Source organism: Pristiophorus japonicus, chromosome 7 (assembly GCF_044704955.1).
Source record: "Pristiophorus japonicus isolate sPriJap1 chromosome 7, sPriJap1.hap1, whole genome shotgun sequence".
Lineage (NCBI taxonomy): Eukaryota > Metazoa > Chordata > Chondrichthyes > Pristiophoridae > Pristiophorus > Pristiophorus japonicus.
This window is the reverse complement of record NC_091983.1, coordinates 12,366,173-12,386,056: the sequence shown is the minus strand read 5'-3', so window position 1 is coordinate 12,386,056 and position 19,884 is coordinate 12,366,173. Positions and strand designations below refer to the sequence as shown.

General features: G+C 49.5%; 1 protein-coding gene across 1 annotated transcript; it reads right to left on the bottom strand.

The window, feature by feature from the left end:
• Window positions 1-1,694: 1,694 nt before the first annotated feature.
• Window positions 1,695-12,123, bottom strand: agt (angiotensinogen). The gene is made up of 4 exons (XM_070884323.1): window positions 11,307-12,123; window positions 5,584-5,842; window positions 3,563-3,710; window positions 1,695-1,880 (listed from the first exon to the last, which is right to left on the bottom strand). Exons 1-4 carry the CDS (start codon window positions 12,106-12,108, stop codon window positions 1,695-1,697), a joined length of 1,395 nt encoding a protein of 464 aa, XP_070740424.1. The 5' UTR covers window positions 12,109-12,123.
• Between the last annotated feature and the right edge of the window lie 7,761 nt (window positions 12,124-19,884).

Genomic DNA, 19,884 nt, shown 5'->3' with positions numbered 1-19,884 from the left:
TCGGACTAATAGGAAGGAACTTAGGAGCAGAAAGAGGCCATTCAGCCCCTCGAGCTTGTTCCGCCATTCAATTAGATCATAGCTGATCTGTATCTTAATTCCAGAGGAAAAACACAGATTCTATCTTCAATCTTGTACCTGGGGCTAGGTTCTCCGTCAGAATTGTTCTTTTCACACTTGAGTTGGGGTTGGGGGTCCCTTGAACCTGCGTTCGATCACCCAGCAAGGCATGGCCAGCCTCCCTGAGCACTGAGCAGCTGGTCATCATCATAGGCAGTCCCTCGGAATCGAGGAAGACTTGCTTCCATTCTAAAAGTGAGTTCTTAGGTGACTGAACAGTCCAATACGGGAATCACATTCTCTGTCACAGGTGGGAGACAGGCATTGGAGGAAAGGGTGGGTGGGGAGTCTGGTTTGCCGCACGCTCCTTCCGCTGCCTGCGCTTGGTTTCTGCATGCTCTCGGTGACGAGACTCGAGGTGCTCAGCGCCCTCCCAGATGCTCTTCCTCCATTTTGGGCGGTCTTTGGCCAGGGACTCCCAGGTGTCGATGGGGATGTTGCACTTTATTAAGGAGGCTTTGAGGGTGTCCTCACCTGGGGCTCGCTTGCCATGTAGGAATTCCAAGTAGAGCGCTTGCTTTGGGAGTCTTGTGTCAGGCATGCGAACAATGTGACCCGCCCAACGGAGCTGGTCGAGTGTGGTCAGTGCTTCGATGCTGGGGACGTTGGCCTGGTCGAGGACACTAACATTGGTGCGTCTGTCCTCCCAGGGGATTTGCAGGATCTTGCGGAGACATCGTTGGTGGTATTTTTCCAGCGAATGGAGGTGTCTAGTGCATATGGTCTCCGTCGCTGAGCCAGACAGGAGGGCGGGTATCACTACACCCCTTTAGACCATGAGCTTGACGCCAGATTTGAGGGCCTGATCTTCGAACACTCTTTTCCTCAGGCGTCCGAAGGCTGCGCTGGCGCACTGGAGGCGGTGTTGAACTTTGTCGTCGATGTCTGCCCTTGCTGATAATAAGCTCCCGAGGTATGGAAAGTGGTCCACGTTGTCCAGGGCCAGGGATCTTGATGACGGGGGCAGTGCTGTGTGGCTGGGTCTGGTTGGTGGAGGCTTTGTCTTATGAATGTTTAGTGTAAGGCTCATGCTTTCGTACGCCTCGGTGAAGATGTTGACGATGACTTGGAGTTCAGCCTCTGAATGTGCGCAGACACAAGCTTGTGAAGTGTGTGTCAGCTGGAGGGAGGGTGTAGTTGCAGCCTGGCCAGTTGACATGGGCAATTATCATTATAAATGGGGAGCTTAGAAGTCAGAACAGCAAAAGTTGCTAGGAAGTGCATGTAGATGTAATATTTTTAGTATAGTATCAATGTATAAAACTTTGAAAATCCCTTCTTGTCATAATTATTGCCTAAAATGGAATGATTTAGGGCCGTTTATTTATATGATGTTGCATTTAGTAACTTTATCTGGTCTGATTCAAAAATCACAATTGTGGAAATTACAGCTTGGAAGAAGGGCATTTGGCTCATCGCTCTTGCACTGCTGCTAGCCCTTCTTCAGAAATATCTACTCTGCTCCCATTCTCTCCTATCCCTGCCCTTTCCCAGCAACCTTCTACTAAAACTACATTTTCCGGTGAATCTTTCTGAGAGCACATCTTGGGTTAAAATATTTTTAATTCTGGTTTTCAATTAAGTTTCTTTACTCTGCCAAGAAACAGCAGTACGTCCAATGTCCCATCATAAACTCGGAAAAAGAAAGGCTTGTCTATCCGAATCTCCGTCGTAGCAGTCGTGTTACTGAGCGGAAACTCTCCTGCAGGGATCGGCTCTTCCCCATCTTCAGTCACTTCAAAAATAATGCTTTGCATGACCTGAAAAAACATAGATTTAAAAGCAGGACATTTAACAAAGGGAGGAAGCTCTCAGGAACAATTCTGAAGCAACAACTTTGCATTTATATAGCACCTTTAACATAGTACAACATCCCAAGGCGCTTCACAAGAGCGTTATCAAACAAATGTTCACACCGAGCCACATAAAGAGATATTAGGACAGGTGATCAAAGGTTAGGTTTAAAGAGGGAGGTTTTAAGGATCGTCTTAAAGGAGGAGAGGGAGGTGGAGAGGTTTAGAGACTGAATTCCAGAGCTTAAAGCCTCGGCAGCTGAAGGCACGGCGCCAATGGTGGAGTGATAAAAATCGGGGATGGTCAAGAGGCCAGAATTGGAGGAGCGCAGAGATCTCTGCAACCTCCTCCAGCCCCACAACCAGAGATAGGGAGGGTTGTAGGACTGGAGGAGGTTACAGAGATAGGGAGGGTTGTAGGGGCTGGAGGAGGTTACAGAGATAGGGAGGGTTGTAGGGGCTGGAGGAGGCTATAGAGATAGGGAGGATTGTAGGGTTGGAGGAGATTACAGAGATAGGGAGGGTTGTAGGGCTAGAGGAGATTACAGAGATAGGGAGGGTTGTAGGGCTGGAGGAGGTTACAGAGATAGGGAGGGTTGTAGGGCTGGAGGATGTTACAGAGATAGGGAGGGTTGTAGGGCTGAAGGAGTTTACAGAGATAGGGAGGGTTGTGGGGCTGGAGGAGTTTACAGAGATAGGGAGGGGTTGTGGGGCTGGAGGGGGTTAAAGAGATAGGGAGGGTTGTAGGACTGGAGGGGGTTACAGAGATAGAGAGGGTTGTGGGGCTGGAGGATTTTACAGAGATAGGGAGGGGTTGTGGGGCTGGAGGGGGTTAAAGAGATAGGGAGGGTTGTCGGGCTGGAGGGGGTTACAGAGATAGAGAGGGTTGTGGGGCTGGAGGAGTTGACAGAGATATGGAGGGTTGTGGGGCTGGAGGAGTTTACAGAGATAGAGAGGGTTGTGGGGCTGGAGGAGTTTACAGAGATAGGGAGGGTTATAGGGCTGGAGGGGGTTACAGAGATAGAGAGGGTTGTGGGGCTGGAGGAGTTGACAGAGATATGGAAGGTTGTGGAGCTGGAGGAGTTTACAGAGATAGGGAGGGTTGTGGGGCTGGAGGAGTTTACAGAGATAGGGAGGGGTGAGGCCGTGGAGGGATTGGAACACAAGGATGAGAATTTTAAATTTGAGCCATTGCCGGACCGGGAGCCAATGTAGGTCAGTGAGCACAGGAGCGATGAACGAACGGGACTTGGTGCAAGTTAGGATATGGGCAGCAGAGTTTTGGATGAGCTGAAGAGTGCAGAAGGTGGGAGGCCGGACTGTCATGTATGGAGGTAACAAGGGCACGAATGGGCGTTTCAGCAGCAGGTGATCTGAGGCAGGGGCAGAGACGGGCAGAGATACGGAGATGGAAGTAGGCGTTCTTGGTAATGGAGAGATTATGGGGCGGAAAGCTCATCTCGGGGTCAGACAGGATGCTCAGATTGAGAACAGTCTGGTTCAGCCCGAGACAGTGGCTCGGGAGGGGGATCTAGGACACCAGGTTATTGATCAGGTCCAGGTTGTAATTTCAGGGGGTGACGTGTTTTAATTCGTTCTCGGGATATGTGTGAGGCTGGCGATGCCCGTTAGCCGGACTGCTTCCCTACCTGGTCTGGTGCCAGCCGTTGGGTGCTGCTTAACCTGGAGAAATTGGCTTGGCCGCCCAGTGTATCAAGCACCTGTTTCCTGCGGAAAAACTCTTTCACGTCGTACGTGCCGTTCCATTCGAACCGCGGCAGGACCAGCCTGACATTGCTGCAGGGTCAACGCAAGAGAAAAGAACATTTTCCCCGGATACTGAGAAAAATGGCACGTTGCAACACATTCAAGGGGGTGAAATCAGTCATGGGTCGGGTCGCAAAGCAGACTGCGTTTCATTGGTCGCCCGTTATATGCCCGGCCCGATATTCAATTCGACTGACTCCAAAAGAACTGGATATCGGGCCTTGTCTAACATGGGCAGCCAAGGCAACTCCAACTTTTTAATGTCACTCCCACATTGTTTTTTTCATAAATATTTTCTTTTTACTCATTCATGGGATGTGGCCATCACTGGCAAGGCCAGCGTTTATTGCCCATCCCTAATTGCCCTTTGCTCCAGTGCCGCCTTCTTGAACTGCTGCAGTCCGTGTGGTGATACTTCTTGTTACAACTGAACGGCTTGCTGGGCCATTGCAGAGAGCAGTTAAGAGTCAACCACAGTACTGTGGGTCTGGAGTCACATATAGGCCAGACCGGTAAGACCAGCAGATTTCCTTCCCTAAAGGACATTAGTGAACCAGATGAGTTTTATATGACAATCTGCTGGGTTCATGGAAGTGATCAGGGCCCAGGAGAGGCGAGGGCTCAGGGGCAGCAAGGACCAGCCCACACTGCGGTATGTGTGCGCACTAGGCCCGTGCAGCAGAGCTGGTCTCCAGTCGTCCTGGTTAACCCTTGCCACTGGACCAAGGCCTAGCTCGGTCAAGCCCGTGTGCAATGGTCACCCCACGGTAAAAAAAATCCACGCACAGGCATCTTCCACCCTTCAGGATGTAGTTCGGGATCTGGAATATTAGGTCCTTCATTGAAACACCTGTGAACTCATCCCTTTTCGGCGTGGAAGCAAGTCATCCTCGCTTTGGGGGACTGCCTATGATGATGATTACTGATACTGGCTTTTTAATTCCAGATTTATTTAATTAACTGAATTTTAAATTCCCCAGTTGCCGTGGTGGGATTTGAATTCATGTCTCTGGATCATCAGTCCAGGCCTCTGGATTACTAGTCTAGTAATATAATACTATACTACCGTAATCTTTTAAATACCACGAGTATTTTGGTAGAAAGAATAAGGAGGTCATACATTCTATAGAAAATAAGAATCTAAATGGCGTAGAGGATGGATCTGTGGGGACAGATACACAAATCACCTAAGTCGCGAAGCAGGTTAATTAGGACACTAAAAAAACTGCAAACCAAATACGGGGGTTCATTTCTAGAAGGACAAAATTGAAAAGCAGGGAAGTTATGTTAAACTTGTATCGAACCTTGGTTAGACCGCACTTGAAGCACTGTGAACAGTTCCGGTCTCCATATTATGAAAAGAATATAGAGACATTGCAGAAGGTGCAAAAAAGATTCACGAGGATTTATACCAGAACTGAGAGGTTACAACTATCGGCAAAGTCTCAACAAGCTGGGGCTCTTTTCTCTAGAAACAAGTAGGCTGAGGGGAGACCTGAGAGAGGTCTTTAAGATTATGAAAGGGTTCGATAGGGTAGAAATAGAGAAGCTGTTTCCACTAGTGGGGGAGTCCCAAACTAGGGGCCATAAATATAAGATAGTCACTAATAAATCCAATGGGGAATTCAGGAGAAACTTCTTTACCCAGAGAGTGGTCAGAATGTGGAACTCGCTACCACAGGGAGTGATTGAGATAAATAGTGTAGGTGCATTTAAGGGGAAGCTGGATAAACACATGAGGGAGAAAGGAATAGAAGGATATATTGATAGGGTAAGATGGAGAGGGGTGGGAGGAGGCTGGTGTGGAACATAAACACCGGCACGGACCCATTGGGCCAAGTGGCCTGTTTCTGTGCTGTAGACTTGATGTTATCAATATAACTATAACTTATTCTATGAGTACCCCGATTGAAGATCTTTCGAGATACTGTTAGCTGCCAGGTTTTTTTCGATGTTTTGCATCATGTTGGGTTGGACTGGTTGGATAAGCATCATGTACGTTGCCCCGCTCATTGGGAGTTTAATCTGTGTGTATTGAGGAAAGATCTTGTACTGAAACCTGCCGCACAGCGTCATCATAGCAACCTGGACTTTGGTACCCCCTTCATTGAAAAAATCCTGAAATTCTGTCCCATGACATTGAGATCTGGTCTTCCATTTTCCTGAGAGGAAAAAAAAAAGAGAGGTTATTTTACCAAGGAACGTCATTTTAACGGTCTAGATGTTCTTGCTTCCGCAGAATTGGGCCGAGGAAAAAAGTTCCAGCCATCACAGAGGTCTGCCCCCTTACGCCAGGCTGACCTCCCATGGTTGTGCAAATATTGGAAAGAAGAAAGATTTGCATTTCTATAGCACTTTTCACACCTTTAGGGATAAATGTTGCCCAGGACACCAGGAAAACTCCTCTTCTTGAATGAGGCCTTGGGAACTTTTACATCCACCCGAGAGGGCAGGAGGGACTTCGGCTTAATGTCTCATTCAAAAAATGTGCTATTATAGATTCCTAGTACTGGACAATTCATCGTCATCAGATCCAAGCACCGTACAATTCATCATAAGTTCCCTTCGAGATATAGCGGGAGAAAGAGAGGGAATCGTAGGCTCTTACAGCACAGAAGGAGGCCATTCGGCCTATCATGCTTGTGCTGGCTCTTTGAAAGAGCGATCCAATTTAGTCCCACACCCCAGCTTTTTCCCCTATAATCCTGCAAATGAGTTCTCTTGAAGTACATGTCCAATCTCTGATTCCACCACCTTTCAGATAGTTCTTTCCAAATCACAAAGCCCTCTGTGTGAAACAATCTCTCGTTATCTCCTCTCTAGTTCTTTTGCCAATTATTTAAAATCGATGACCCTGGTTACCGACCCACTTGCCAGAGGGACAGTTTCTCCCGACTTACTCTATCGAAACCCCTCATGATTTTAAACACCTCTATTACGTCTCCCCTTAACCTTCTCTGCTCTAAGGTGAACAATCCCAGCTTCTCCAGTCTCTCCATGTAACTGAAGTCCCTCATCCCTGGTATCATCCTGGTAAACCTCCTCTGTGACCTCTCCAGGGCCTTGATATCCTAAAGTGTGGAGCCCAGAATTGTGGAGCCTCCCTGATAAATTGTAACACCCCCACTGACACCCGGGAGTCCCTGGCCAAAGACCGCCCTAAATGGAGGAAGTACATCCGGGAGGGCACTGAGCACCTCGTGTCTCAACGCCGAGAGCATGCAGAAATCAAGCGCAGACAGCGGAAAGAGCGTGCGGCAAACCAGTCCCACCCAACCCTTACCCTCAACGACTATCTGTCCCACCTGTGACAGAGTCTGTGGCTCTCGTATTGGACTGTTCAGTCACCAAAGAACTCACTTCAGGAATGGAAGCAAGTCGATTCCAAGGACTACCTATGATGATGATGATGGACAATACTCCGGCTGGGGCCTAACCAGCGATCTGTAAAGGTTTAGCGTGACTTGCTTGTTTTTCAATCACTGCCCCTATTTACAAAGCCAAGTATCCCACACGCTTTCTCAACTGCCTCATCACCTTGCTCTGCCACCTTCACAGGTTTGTGAATATTCAGCCCCAGGGCCCTCTGCCCTTACACCAAGCCCCTCAAAATAGAACCATTTCGATTGTACCGCCCTCTCCATGTTGTTTCTCCCAGTGCATCACTTCACTATCCGCATTAAATTGCATCTGCCATGTGCCTGCCCATTTCACCAGTCTGTCTGTAATCCTGAAATCTGCTTCTATCCTCCCCACTATTTACTACGCTGCTAAGTTTTGTATCATCTGCAAATTTCAAATTTGTACTCCCTGTACCCAAGTCCAGATCATTTATATATAACAAGAAAAACAATGGTCCTGGGGGAACCCGGCTGCATACTTCTCTCCAGTCAGAATACCATCCATTCATCACTGCTCTCTGCCTCCTATCCCTTAGCCAATTTCGGACCCAAGTTACCATCATCCATTTAATAACATCTGCTTCTATTTTCCTAATAAGTTTTTAACATGGTACTTTTTCCAAATGCCTTTTCAAAGTCCATATATATATCTACTGCATTACTTCACCAAAGAACTCACAATACAACTCAAAACCAGCCAGTTTTGGAGAGAGAAAGTGAGTGGGATCGCACTCTGAACAAGGAGGAGGCCATTCAGCCCCTCTTTCCTGTTCCACCATTCAATTAGATTATGGCTGATCTGTATTTTAACTCCATCTACCTGCCTTTGTTCTGTAACCATTAATACACTTCCCTAACAAAGATCTATCAATTTTAGATTTGAAATTTTCAATTGGCCCCCATCCTCGACAACTTTTTAGGGAAGAGAGTTCCAGATTTCCATTAACCTTTGTGTGAACAAGTGATTAGAATTATAGAACAGCACAGCACAGCACAGAAGGAGGCCATTCGGCCCATCGAGTCTGTGCTGGCTCTCTCGAAGAGTAATCCAGTTAGTCCCACTCGCTCCCGCTCATTCCCCATATCCCTGCAATTTTTCTGCTTTAAGTATTTATTCAATTCCCTTCTAAAGGCTACTATTGAATCTGTATCCACCACCCTGTCAGGCAGTGCATTCCAAATCCTAACCACTCGATGGGTAAAAACGTTTTTCCTCTAGTCGCCTCTGGTTCTTTTGCCAATCATCTTAAATCTGTGCCCTCTCGTTATTGACCCTAATAATTTATCTTTATTTACTCTATCTAAACCGTCCATGATTTTAAACATCTCTATCACATCTCTTAGCCTTCTCTATTCTAGAGCAACCCCAGCTTCTCCAGTCCATCCATGTAACTGAAATCCCTCGTCCCTGGAACCATTCTAGTCAATCTCTTCTGTACCCTCTCCAAGGCCTTAAATCCTTCCTAAAGTGCGGTGCCCAAATTTGGACACAGTTCTCCAGCTGGGGCCAAACTAGTGTTTTTTAAAGGTTTAGCATAACTTCCTGGTGTTTGTTCTCTCTGTCTCTATATATTAAAGCCCAGGATCCCATATGCTTTATTCACTGCTTTGTTAACCTGTCCTGCCACCTTCAAAGACTTGTACACAAACAGCCCCAGGTCTCTCTGTTCCAGCACCCCCATCATTTCACTTGTATTGTCTCTCCTCATTCTTCCCACCAAAATGTAGCACCCCACACTTCCCTGCATTGAATTTCATTTGCCACGTGTCCGTCCATCCCACCAGCCTGTCTATATACTCCTGAAGTCTATTACTATCCTCTTCACTGTTTACTACACTTCCAAGTTTCGTATCACCTGCAAGTTTCAAAATTGTACCCTATATCCTTCTCCCACTTTTTTGAACAGGGGTATAACATTTGCAACCTTCCAATCCTCTGGCGCCACTCCCGTATCGAAGGAGGATTGGAAGATTGTGGTCCACAATCTTTACCTTTACTTCCCTCAGCAACCACGGATTCATCCCCGTTAGTCCTGGTGATTAATCCGCTTTAAGTAATGCCAGCTGCTATGTGTGTAACAACTCGATAAACTGAATACTATAAACTAACACAGGTACAAACCTGGCTCTGCTTTATTCGGGCCCAAAGTGATTACATTGCATGATGGGCTTGCCTTTTAAACCTGGGCCGCGCACACGTGCGTACAGCCCAATGACCTCCGACAGGGGGCGCCACCTGGTGGCTAGTAACCCCAAGCATACATACATGACAGCGACCTTTCTAGTACCTCCTCTTTATTTTTATCTTATCCAGTATCCCAGCAACCTTCTCGTTTACCAGAGCTTTGGCAAAATTCTCTTCCTTGGTGAACATTGATGAAAAGTTCTCAGTACCTCAGCCATGACTTGTGCCTCCTCCAATAGATCGCCATTTTGGTTCCTAATCAGCCCCGAAGTGTTTTCTGACATCACCCTGAGCAGTTGGCTCTAATTTTAAGGTTACGCCCCCTTGTTCTCGACTCCCCCACCAGAGGAAATAGTTTCTCCCGATCTACCCTATTGACTCCTTTAATCATCTTAAACACAGGGGTTTACACTCAGATGAGCTGATTTTCTCAGTGTAATTCGCCCAGAATCAACCAAACCAGAGCTAAAGGCCGCGGGATTTTAAGCGCAAATGATGTTCAGCGCAAATCAAGTTTGTGCGATCTATTGCACTAGTTTCCGATATGTGGGCGGGGCTGGAAATAGCCACGTCCCCGGGATGGATGCATCACCGTGGAGATTATTTGCTCATTGTGTCTGTTTGTGGGTGTCCCTGGAGATGGAGCAGGCGGTGTCCACCGGTACGCACGCGGCCCTCCGCGAGAGGTGGGCGCCGGAGGGACTGGAGTGCATCATCACCCCCGGCAACCACATTCTACTTTGATTTAAGTTACTGGCAAAAATTTAATTTGATTAATGTGCCACCCCCTCCCTTTAATCAGGGGGGCACTTGTATTAAAGGTTGCCATCTAATTTACCCCTTTAATAAGTGGGCATTTGATTTACAGGTGCAACTAAAATAGTTGTGGGACTTCGAGGAGGCTCTTAAGGTGGAAGGGCACCAATAACCACCTTTTAAAAGCTTTTAAATGTATTTTTGTTAACTTGCTACAGCACTTATGATGTACACCAGTGTAACTAGTAACTGGTTCTGTATAGTTTTAAAGGTCAATTGTAGTTATGTAAAATCAGGTTACTCATAAGTGGTAGATTGACACTGTGATTACAAATGCTTCTTATTTGTGATAAACCCATTGTCATCTGTATTAATATAACTGCACCAAGTTACCACTCTTAATTTATATCAAGGAATAATTTTTAATGCAATTTAAAAAAAAAAGATGTTCTGACACGTGGCCCAATTGCGATGGTCCGTGACGGAGTTTACGGCTGGCGATATGCAAGTGAGTTTGAACAGGAACTTGACCAAAAAAAAAACACTTCTCAAAAACTGCGGCGATTTTGAGGGCAATGTGCTCCCGGATCGCCGATTGTGCACAAAGCAGAAACTCTTGGCCTTGATTTAGATCACCCCTTGATCTTCTGTACTCCAGGGGATACAGGCCTAGACTGTGCAGCCTGTCCTTGTAAATGTAACCCTTTTAGCCCCGGTTATCATCATAGGCGGTCCCTCGAGGTGAGGATGACTTGTTTCCACGCCAAAAAGGGATGGGTTCACAGGGGTTTCAATGAAGGACCTAATATTCCAGATCCAGAACTACATCCTGAGGAGTGGAAGATACCTGTGCGTGGATTTTTTTATCGTGTGGTGACCATTGCACACCAGCCACCACACGGGCTTGACAGAGCTAGGCCTTTATCCAGTGGCAAGGGTTAACCAGGACTGGAGACCTGCTGTTCTGCATGGACCCTCTAGCCAGGCCTGAAGTTGAAGCAAAAGTTGCCCCCCATGGATTTGGTGTTTGTTGGGATTATGGGATTTTTACCGACAAGCCACTTCACCGCCTTGATCTTTTACCAGCTTCCCCCTCCCCGCCTCCCCCTCTCTCCCCCACTTCCCTCTCTCCCCCGCTGCCCCCTGTTTCCCCTCTCCCACGCTTCCCTCTCCCTTCCCCCCCAGCTTCTCCCCTCCCCTCTAGCTTTCCCATCTTCCCCCGCTTCCCCCTCCCCCCTCCCCTTCTCTCCCCAACCCCCGCTTCCACCCCCCCCCCCCCATTACCTTTGAAATGAATGTGATTGGTCAACACCAGGTTAGTGTCGGGGCTCAAGGCCTTCACCAGCTTGCCCACCCTGCCACCGGCAGTCGCGTTGCGGATCAGGCTGCCGATGGAATCCTCGGCCGCGTGAGGCCGACTGAAGTCGACGGCTCGGAGCTGCGTCCCGGGGTAGAAGCGGCGGAGCTCGCGGGCGAAGATCCCCCGCAGCCGCAGGCCCTTGCGGAAAACCATCCAGGTGCCGGTGGACAAGGAGCCGGCCTGGCCGGCAAGGACGGCGTGGCTGAGTAGCCTGATGTGCCGGTGCATGTTGCGGGAACGCCGGTCATCGCCCACTTCCGCTCCGCCCACGCAGCCGTCGTCCGAGAAGCCCAGGATATGGCGGAGGGTGAGGGCAGTTCGGCCGCTGGCCCCCAGAGACAGAGCGGCCAGGCTTCCGTACAGCTGCACGGGGGCCAGCACCGTGACCCCCGACCCCTCTCCCAGTGGCCTCCAGTCGCCGATCCAGGCGTTGGCCAGACCGGCCTGGACTTCAATTAAAAAGCGACGCTTGCCGGGGCTCGGCCTGCCCGCCTCTTCCTCCTCCTCCTCTTCCTCACCGGCTCGCCAACTCCCCTCAGACCCATTGGCTTGGCTCGTATCGTCGTCTCCAATCAGCACGGGCAAGAAGCTGTCCTCTTGGCCCACCCCCTCCTGGGACCCCGTTCGGTTGCAGGCCAGCAGAAGGAAAGGGTGGATGTAGGGCCGAATTGTTCCCGATGGTTCCAGGAGCGCCCCCATCCACAGCAGCGAGAAGATCCACTTCATGTTCAGCCTCTTCTCAACCCAACACTGCAATCAGACAGGGAGGACAAGCATCCGTTAGCAGGATTTATATATTAAGTTTCAAGGACACCCTCAAAGCCTCCCCTGATAAAGTGCAACATCCCCACCGACACCTGGGAGTCCCTGGCCAAAGACCGCCCTAAGTGGAGGAAGTGCATCCGGGAGGGCGCTGAGCACCTCGAGTCTCGTCGCCGAGAGCGTGCAGAAAACAAGCGCAGGCAGCGGAAGGAGCGTGCGGCAAACCAGTCCCACCCTCCCTTACCCTCAACCACTGTCTGCCCCACCTGTGACAGGGACTGTGGTTCTCATATTGGACTGTTCAGCCACCTAAGAACTCATGTTATGAGTGGAAGCAAGTCTTCCTCGATTCTTTAGGGACCGCTTATGATGATGATAGATGGCCACATGAACGCAATCAAACAACATTTGACACCGAGCCACATAAAGAGGTATTCATTCATAGGTGGTCCCTCGTATCGAGGATGACTTGCTTCCACGACAAAAAAGGGATGAGTTCACAGGTGTTTCAATGAAGGACCTAATATTCCAGATCCCGAACTACATCCTGAAGGGTGGAAGATGCCTGTGCGTGGATTTTTTTAACGTGGGGTGACCGTTGCACACCAGCCACCACACGGGCTTGACAGAGCGAGGTCTTGGTCCAGTGGCAAGGATTAACCAGGTCGACTGGAGACCTGCTCTGCTGCACAGACCTAGTGTGCGCACATATCGCACAGTGTGGGCTGGGCCCGTGCTGCCCCTGGGCCCTCGCCTCTTCTGGGCCCCAAACTCACGTCTCTCCTGGGCCCCGAAAAGAGGTATTAGGACAAGCTTCGTCAAAGAGATGGGTTTTAAGGAACGTCTTAAAGGAGGAGAGATAGTTAGGTGGAAAGGTTTAGGGAGGGAATTCCAGAGCTGAAGGTACGGCCGGCAATGGTGGAGCGAAGGAAATCGGGAATGAGCTGGAGGCCAGAATTGGAGGAGCGCAGAGATCTCGGAGGGTTGTAGGGCTGGAGGAGGTTACAGATATAGTGAGGGGCGAGGCTATGGACCGATTTGAACAGGAGGATGAGTATTTTAAATTCGAGGCATAGCCGTACCAGGAGCCAATGTAGGTCAGCGAACACAGCACAACAATCCCATTGACCCTCCAGCTCTTAGTAACTTTGGGAGCTCGAGCCAAATAACCTGGGAAGGATAGCATAGCTCTTCTTCTGAGGTGGTCCCTTGTATTGAGGATGACGTACTTCCACACAACAAGAGATAAGTTCACAGGTGTTTCAATGAAGGACCTGACATTCCAGATCCTGAACTACGTGTTGAAGAGTGGAAGATGCCTGTCCGTGGATTTTTTTAACGTGTGATGGCTGTTGCACACCGTAGCATAGTGCCATAGATTGATAGAACACAGAGGGAGACTATTCAGTGTCGGCTCTTTGAACGAGCGATCCAATTAGTCCCACTCCCGCTCTTTCCCCACAGCCCCGCAAATTGTTCCTTTTCAAGTATTATCCAAATTCCTTGTGAAAGTTACGATTGAATCTGCTCCCACCGCCCTTTCAGGCAGTGCATTCCAGATCATAACAACTCGCTGTATAAAAAATTCTCCTCATCTCTCCCTCTGGTTCTTTTGCCAATTAGCTTAAACCTGTGTCCTCTGGTTACTGATCCACCTGCCACTGGATAAAGTTTCTCCCCATCTACTCTATCAAAACCATTCATGATTTCCGCTTCACATTGAATGTTGCTGTTTTCGTAACTTCACACTCTCCCATTGGAGGATAGTATGAATTATTCGGCGTATTCATCGGCTGATTCACTGCCTTAGAGGCTGCGATGTGAACATTGCTACCATGGCTATAATCATCATCATCATCATAGGCAGTCCCTCGAGCCGAGGATGACTTGCTTCCTCGCCAAAAAGTTCACAGGGTTTCAATGAAGGACCGAATATTCCAGGTCCCGAATTAAATCCTGAAGGGTGGAAGATGCCTGTGCGTGGATTTTTTTAACATGTGGTGGCCGTTGCTCACCAGCCACCACACGGGCTTGACAGAGCTAGGTCTTGGTCCAGTGGCAAGGGTTATCCAAGACAACTGGAGACCTGCTCTGCTGCACAGATCTAGTGCGCACACATACCGTGCTGCCCCTGGGCCCTCGCCTCTTCTGGGCCCCGAACTCGCGCCTCTCCGAGGCCCCGATCAGGTCCCTCTACAATCTCTCGCCGCTCCTTCGCCCTGACCTCGCCACTCCTTCGCCCCGTCCTAGAGGTTGGGAGGATCTCACGGGCTACCAGAGCCCATAGCCAACCCAATGCTACTATCCCGCTGGATGTCAACTCAGAATTCAGAGCTGGAGCCCACTCTCCGGGATCAGGATCGCACCCTGCACCTTCTAACTCAGAGGCAGGATTGCTCCCAGAAAAGCTGGTTCCTTTGGTGCCGGAGGACTGGAGTTTGAAGCAGTTGAGATTGACCGTATTGTGAGGATTAGCCCCCCTCCACAACAGATCATCTGGTTCACGTCTCCATTTACTGATTACAAACAACTGGCTAAAAAAAAATAGGCTCACTTATAATCAATAAGTCCCACTGGAAGTTCCAGAGTCTCTGCCGACAATTGATCCTCCCTCTCACTTGAGGACAACGGTATCCGTGGGCCCAGATTAGTTTTGCGCTCCGTGATTCACTTACCTTTTGTGAAATATTGTGCTGTGATCCGACTATTCCAGGCACAACTCTTATAAAATGTTATTTTTTTCCCTTGCTCTGTTATTTATTAACGAGTCGGCTGTCCATGATCAATAAAACCGCTTGCTTACGTTTCAATTCCCGATTGGTCACTAAATACTGTGACAGTTCTTGAGGGTCATCCTCTTAACCTCGGTAATCCTGGAATGACAGAGTTCTCCCTTTCTTATAAGGGAAAGAGAGGGCTTGCGTTTATATAGCGCCTTTCACAACCTCAGCATGTCTCAAAGCACTTTACAGCACATGAAGTACTTTTGAAGTGTAGTCTACATGTACAACAGACACCTCAAGTTGCTGGAGAAATACCACCACCGATGTCTCCACAAGATCCTACAAATCCCCTGGGGGGACAGACGCACCAACGTTAGTGTCCTCGACCAGGCCAACATACCCAGCATCGAAGCACTGACCACACCTGATCAGCTCCGCTGGGCAGGCCACATCGTCCGCATGCCAGGCACGAGACTCCCAAAGCAAGCGTTCTACGTGGAACTCCTACACGGCAAACGAGCCAAAGATGGACAGAGGAAATGTTACAAGGACACCGTCAAAGCCTCCCTGATAAAGTGCAACATCTCCACCGACACCAAAGACCGCCCTAAGTGGAGGAAATGCATCCGGGAAGGCACTGAGCACCTCGCATCTCATCGCCGAGAACATGCAGAAATCAAGTGCAGACAGCGGAAAGAGTGTGCGGCAAACCAGTCCCACCCACCCCTTCCCTCAACGACTGTCTGTCCCACCTGTGACAGGGACTGTGGCTCTCGTATTGGACTGTTCAGCCACCTAAGGACTCATTCTAAGAGTGGAAGCAAGTCTTCCTCGATTCCGAGGGACTGACTATGATGATGACTGTTGTAATGTGGGAAACGCGGCAGCCAATTTGTGCACAGCAAGCTCCCACAAACAGCAATATGATAATGATCAGGATGATGCTTTTAGTGATGTTGGTGATGGTAGGAAAAATAATGGAATCCCGACTAAAGGGGAGAATAGAAGAACATCGAGAAACCAAAAATATAATAACGAATAGTCAGCATGGATTTCAAAAGGGAAAGTCTTGCTTGACTAACCTCTTGAATTTTTTGAAGAGATAACAGAGAGAGTAGACAATGGTAATGCAGTAAATGTAATTTGTCTATATTTTCAAAACACCTTCAATAAGAAGCTCCATAATAGACTGATGAACAAGGTCAGAGAATGCGGAGTCAGGGGACAAGACAGAAAGCAGAGAGTACGGGTATGGAATTCTCTACCCCAGAGAGCAGTGGAGGCTGGGTCATTGAATATATTTAAGTTTAAAATAGACAGATTTTTGAAAGATAAGGAAGCCAAACGTTATGGGGAGTAGAGTTGAGGCCAGGATCAGATCAGCCATGATCTTATTGAATGGCGGAGCAGGCTCGAGGGGCCAGATGGCCTACTCCTGCTCCTATTCAAAAGATACTTGGATGTGCACTTAAAGTGCCATAACCTGCAGGGCTACGGACCAAGAGCTGGAAGGTGGGATTAGGCTGGTCGGCATATTATAAAAAAGGATATAGAGGCACTAGAGAGGGTGCAGAGAAGATTTACAAAGTTGGTACCAGAAATGCGAGGGTATACAGGAAAGGATGAACAGGCTTGAAAAAAGAAGGCTGAGGGGTGACCTGAGAGGTGTTTAAAATTATGAAAAGTTTTGATAGAGTGGATACAGAGAGAGTGTTTCCACTTGTAGGGAAGAGCATAACTAGAGGCCATCAATGTAAAATAGTCACCAAGAAATCCAATAGAGAATTCAGAAGAAACTTCTTTACCCAGAGAGCGGTGAGAATGTGGAACTCGCTACCACAGGGAGTGGTTGAAGCGAATAGTATCGATGCATTTAAGGGGAGGCTGGATAAGCGTATGAGGGAGAAGGGAACAGAGGGTTATGCTGATAGATTTAGACGAGGAAAGATGGGAGGAGGCTCGAGTGGAGCATAAAACCATGGACTGGTTGGGCCGAATGATCTGTTTCTGTGCCGTATATCCGATGTAATCCTATGAATGAGGGATAAATATTGGCTAGGACACCAGGGATAACTACCCTGCTCCTCTTTGAAATAGTGCTGTGGGATCTTGTATTTCCACTTGAAGGGCAGAGGGGGCCTCGGTTTAATGTCACATTGGAATGATAAGGCAACACACGGGGAACTGTGACCACAAGCTAATTAGGGAGAATTGATGAAAAGATGAGAGTGAGATAAAGGTGTGAAATATCTTTCAATCTCCGCTCACCAGGATTGTCCGAAGTGTTGATCGAACCCTGCACTCTGACTCAGAGATGGGAATGCACTCAGCTGAAGGCTCACTCCCAAAATTATGGCATTCCATATTCCTTTTCTTTTATGACTTTAACACTAAAATTCGTGTCATTTCCCTGCTGTAATGTAAGTGGCAGTTGTCTCCCCCAGCCGGTCACAGCATGCTTTGCAAGCAGTGGGCAGGGAGTGGGGGCTGGGTCAGCACAACGATCAGAAGCTTTGATCTGTGAATCAGCCAAACGTTCCCAATCCGAGTCGGATTGTGTCTCACTCGGAGATGTGAAGTTTGAATGAGGGTGTGAAACATGTGTTTGTCAAGTGACCACGTGGTATGGGAGTCGTGCTGAGGAGGTGCTGCACTGTCGGAGGGGCAGTACTGAGCGAGCACCGCACTGTCGGAGGGGCAGTACTGAGGGAGTGCTGCACTGTCGGAGGGGCAGTACTGAGCGAGCACCGCACTGTCGGAGGGGCAGTACTGAATGAGCGCCGCACTGTCGGAGGGGCAGTACTGAGGGAGTGCTACACTGTCGGAGGGGCAGTACTGAGCGAGCGCCGCACTGTCAGAGGGGCAGTACTGAGGGAGTGCTGCACTGTCGGAGGGGCAGTACTGAGCGAGCGCCGCACTGTCGGAGGGGCAGTACTGAGGGAGTGCTGCACTGTCGGAGGGGCAGTACTGAGCAAGCGCCGCACTGTCGGAGAGGCAGTACTGAGGGAGTGCTGCACTGTAGGAGGGGCAGTACTGAGCGAGCGCCGCACTGTCGGAGGGGCAGTACTGAGGGAGTGCTGCACTGTCGGAGGGGCAGTACTGAGCGAGCGCCGCACTGTCGGAGGGGCAGTACTGAGGGAGTGCTGCACTGTTGGAGGGGCAGTACTGAGCGAGCGCCGCATTGTCGGAGGGGCAGTACTGAGGGAGTGCCGCACTGTCGGAGGGGCAGTACTGAGGAGCGCCACTCTGTCGGAGGGGCAGTACTGAGGAGCACCGCTCTGTCGGAGGGGCAGTACTGAGGGAGCACTGCACTGTCGGAGGGGCAGTACTGAGGGAGTGTCGCACTGTTGGAGGAGCAGTACTGAGCGAGCACCGCACTGTCGGAGGGGCAGTACCAAGCGAGCACCGCACTGTCGGAGGGGCAGTACTGAGGGAGCACTGCACTGTCGGAGGGGCAGTACCGAGCGAGCACCGCACTGTCGGAGGGGCAGTACTGAGGGAGCACTGCACTGTCAGAGGGGCAGTACTGAGGGAGTGTCGCACTGTCGGAGGAACAGTATTGAGAGAGTGCTGCACTGTCGGAGGGGCAGTACTGAGGGAGTGCCACACTGTCGGAGGAACAGAACTGAGGGAGTGCTGCACTGTCGAGGGGCAGTACTGAGAGAGTGCTGCACTGTCGGAGGGGCAGTACTGAGGGAGTGCCGCACTGTCGGAGGAGCATGACTGAGGGAGTGCTGTACTGTCGGAGGGGCAGTACTGAGGGAGTGCCGCACTGTCAGAGGGGCCTGACTGAGGGAGTGCTGCACTGTCGGAGGGTCAGTACTGAGGGAGTGCTGCACTGTCGGAGGGGCAGTATTGAGGGTCGGAGGGTCAGTACTGAGGGAGTGTTTGAAGACCAGGCACTCAAAACTGCCACCAAGCTCATGGTCTACAGGGCGAGAGTAATACCCTCCCTCCTGTATGGCTCAGAGACATGGACTATGTACAGTAGACACCTCAAGACACTGGAGAAATATCACCGATGATGTCTCCGCAAGATCCTACAAATCCCCTGGGAGGACAGGCACACCAACATCTGCAGGCCAACATCCCCAGCATTGAAGCACTGACCACATTTGATCAGCTCCGCTGGGCAGGCCACATAGTTCGCATGCCAGACACGAGACTCCCAAAGCCAGTGCTTTACTCGGAGCTCACCCATGCCAAATGAGCTAAAGGGGGGCAGCGGAAATGCTACAAGGACACCCTCAAAGCCTCCCTGATAAAGTGCGACATCCCCACTGACACCTGGGAGTCCCTGGCCCAAGACCGCCCGAAGTGGAGGAAGTGTATCCGGGAGGGCGCTGAGCACCTCGAGTCTCATCGCCGAGAGCATGCAGAAATCAAGCGCAGGCAGCGGAAAGAGGAAATTAATGCAATTGTAAGGAAGGACATTAGCTTGGATGATGTGGAATCGGTATGGGTGGAGCTACGGAATTCCAAAGGGCAGAAAATGCTGGTGGGAGTTGTATACAGACCACCAAACAGTAGTAGTGAGGTTGGGGACAGCATCAAACAAGAAATAAGGGATGTGTGCAATAAAGGTACAGCAGTAATCATGGGCAACTTTAATCTACATATAGATTGGGCTAACCTAACTGGTAGCAATGCGGTGGAGGAGGATTTCCTGGAGTGTATTAGGGATGGTTTTCTAGACCAATATGTCGAGGAACCAACCAGGGAGCTGGCCATCCTAGACTGGGTGATGTGTAATGAGAAGGGACTAATTAGCAATCTTGTTGTGCGAGGCCCTTTGGGGAAAAGTGACCATAATATGGTAGAATTCCTTATTAAGATGGAGAGTGACAAAGTTAATTCAGAAACTAGGGTCCTGAACTTAAGGAAAGGTAACTTCGATGGTTGACGGTGGATAAGCAATGGCAAACATTTAAAGATCACATGGATGAATTTCAGCAATTGTACATTCCTGTCTGGAGTAAAAATAAAACTGGGAAGGTGGCTCAACCGTGGCTAACAA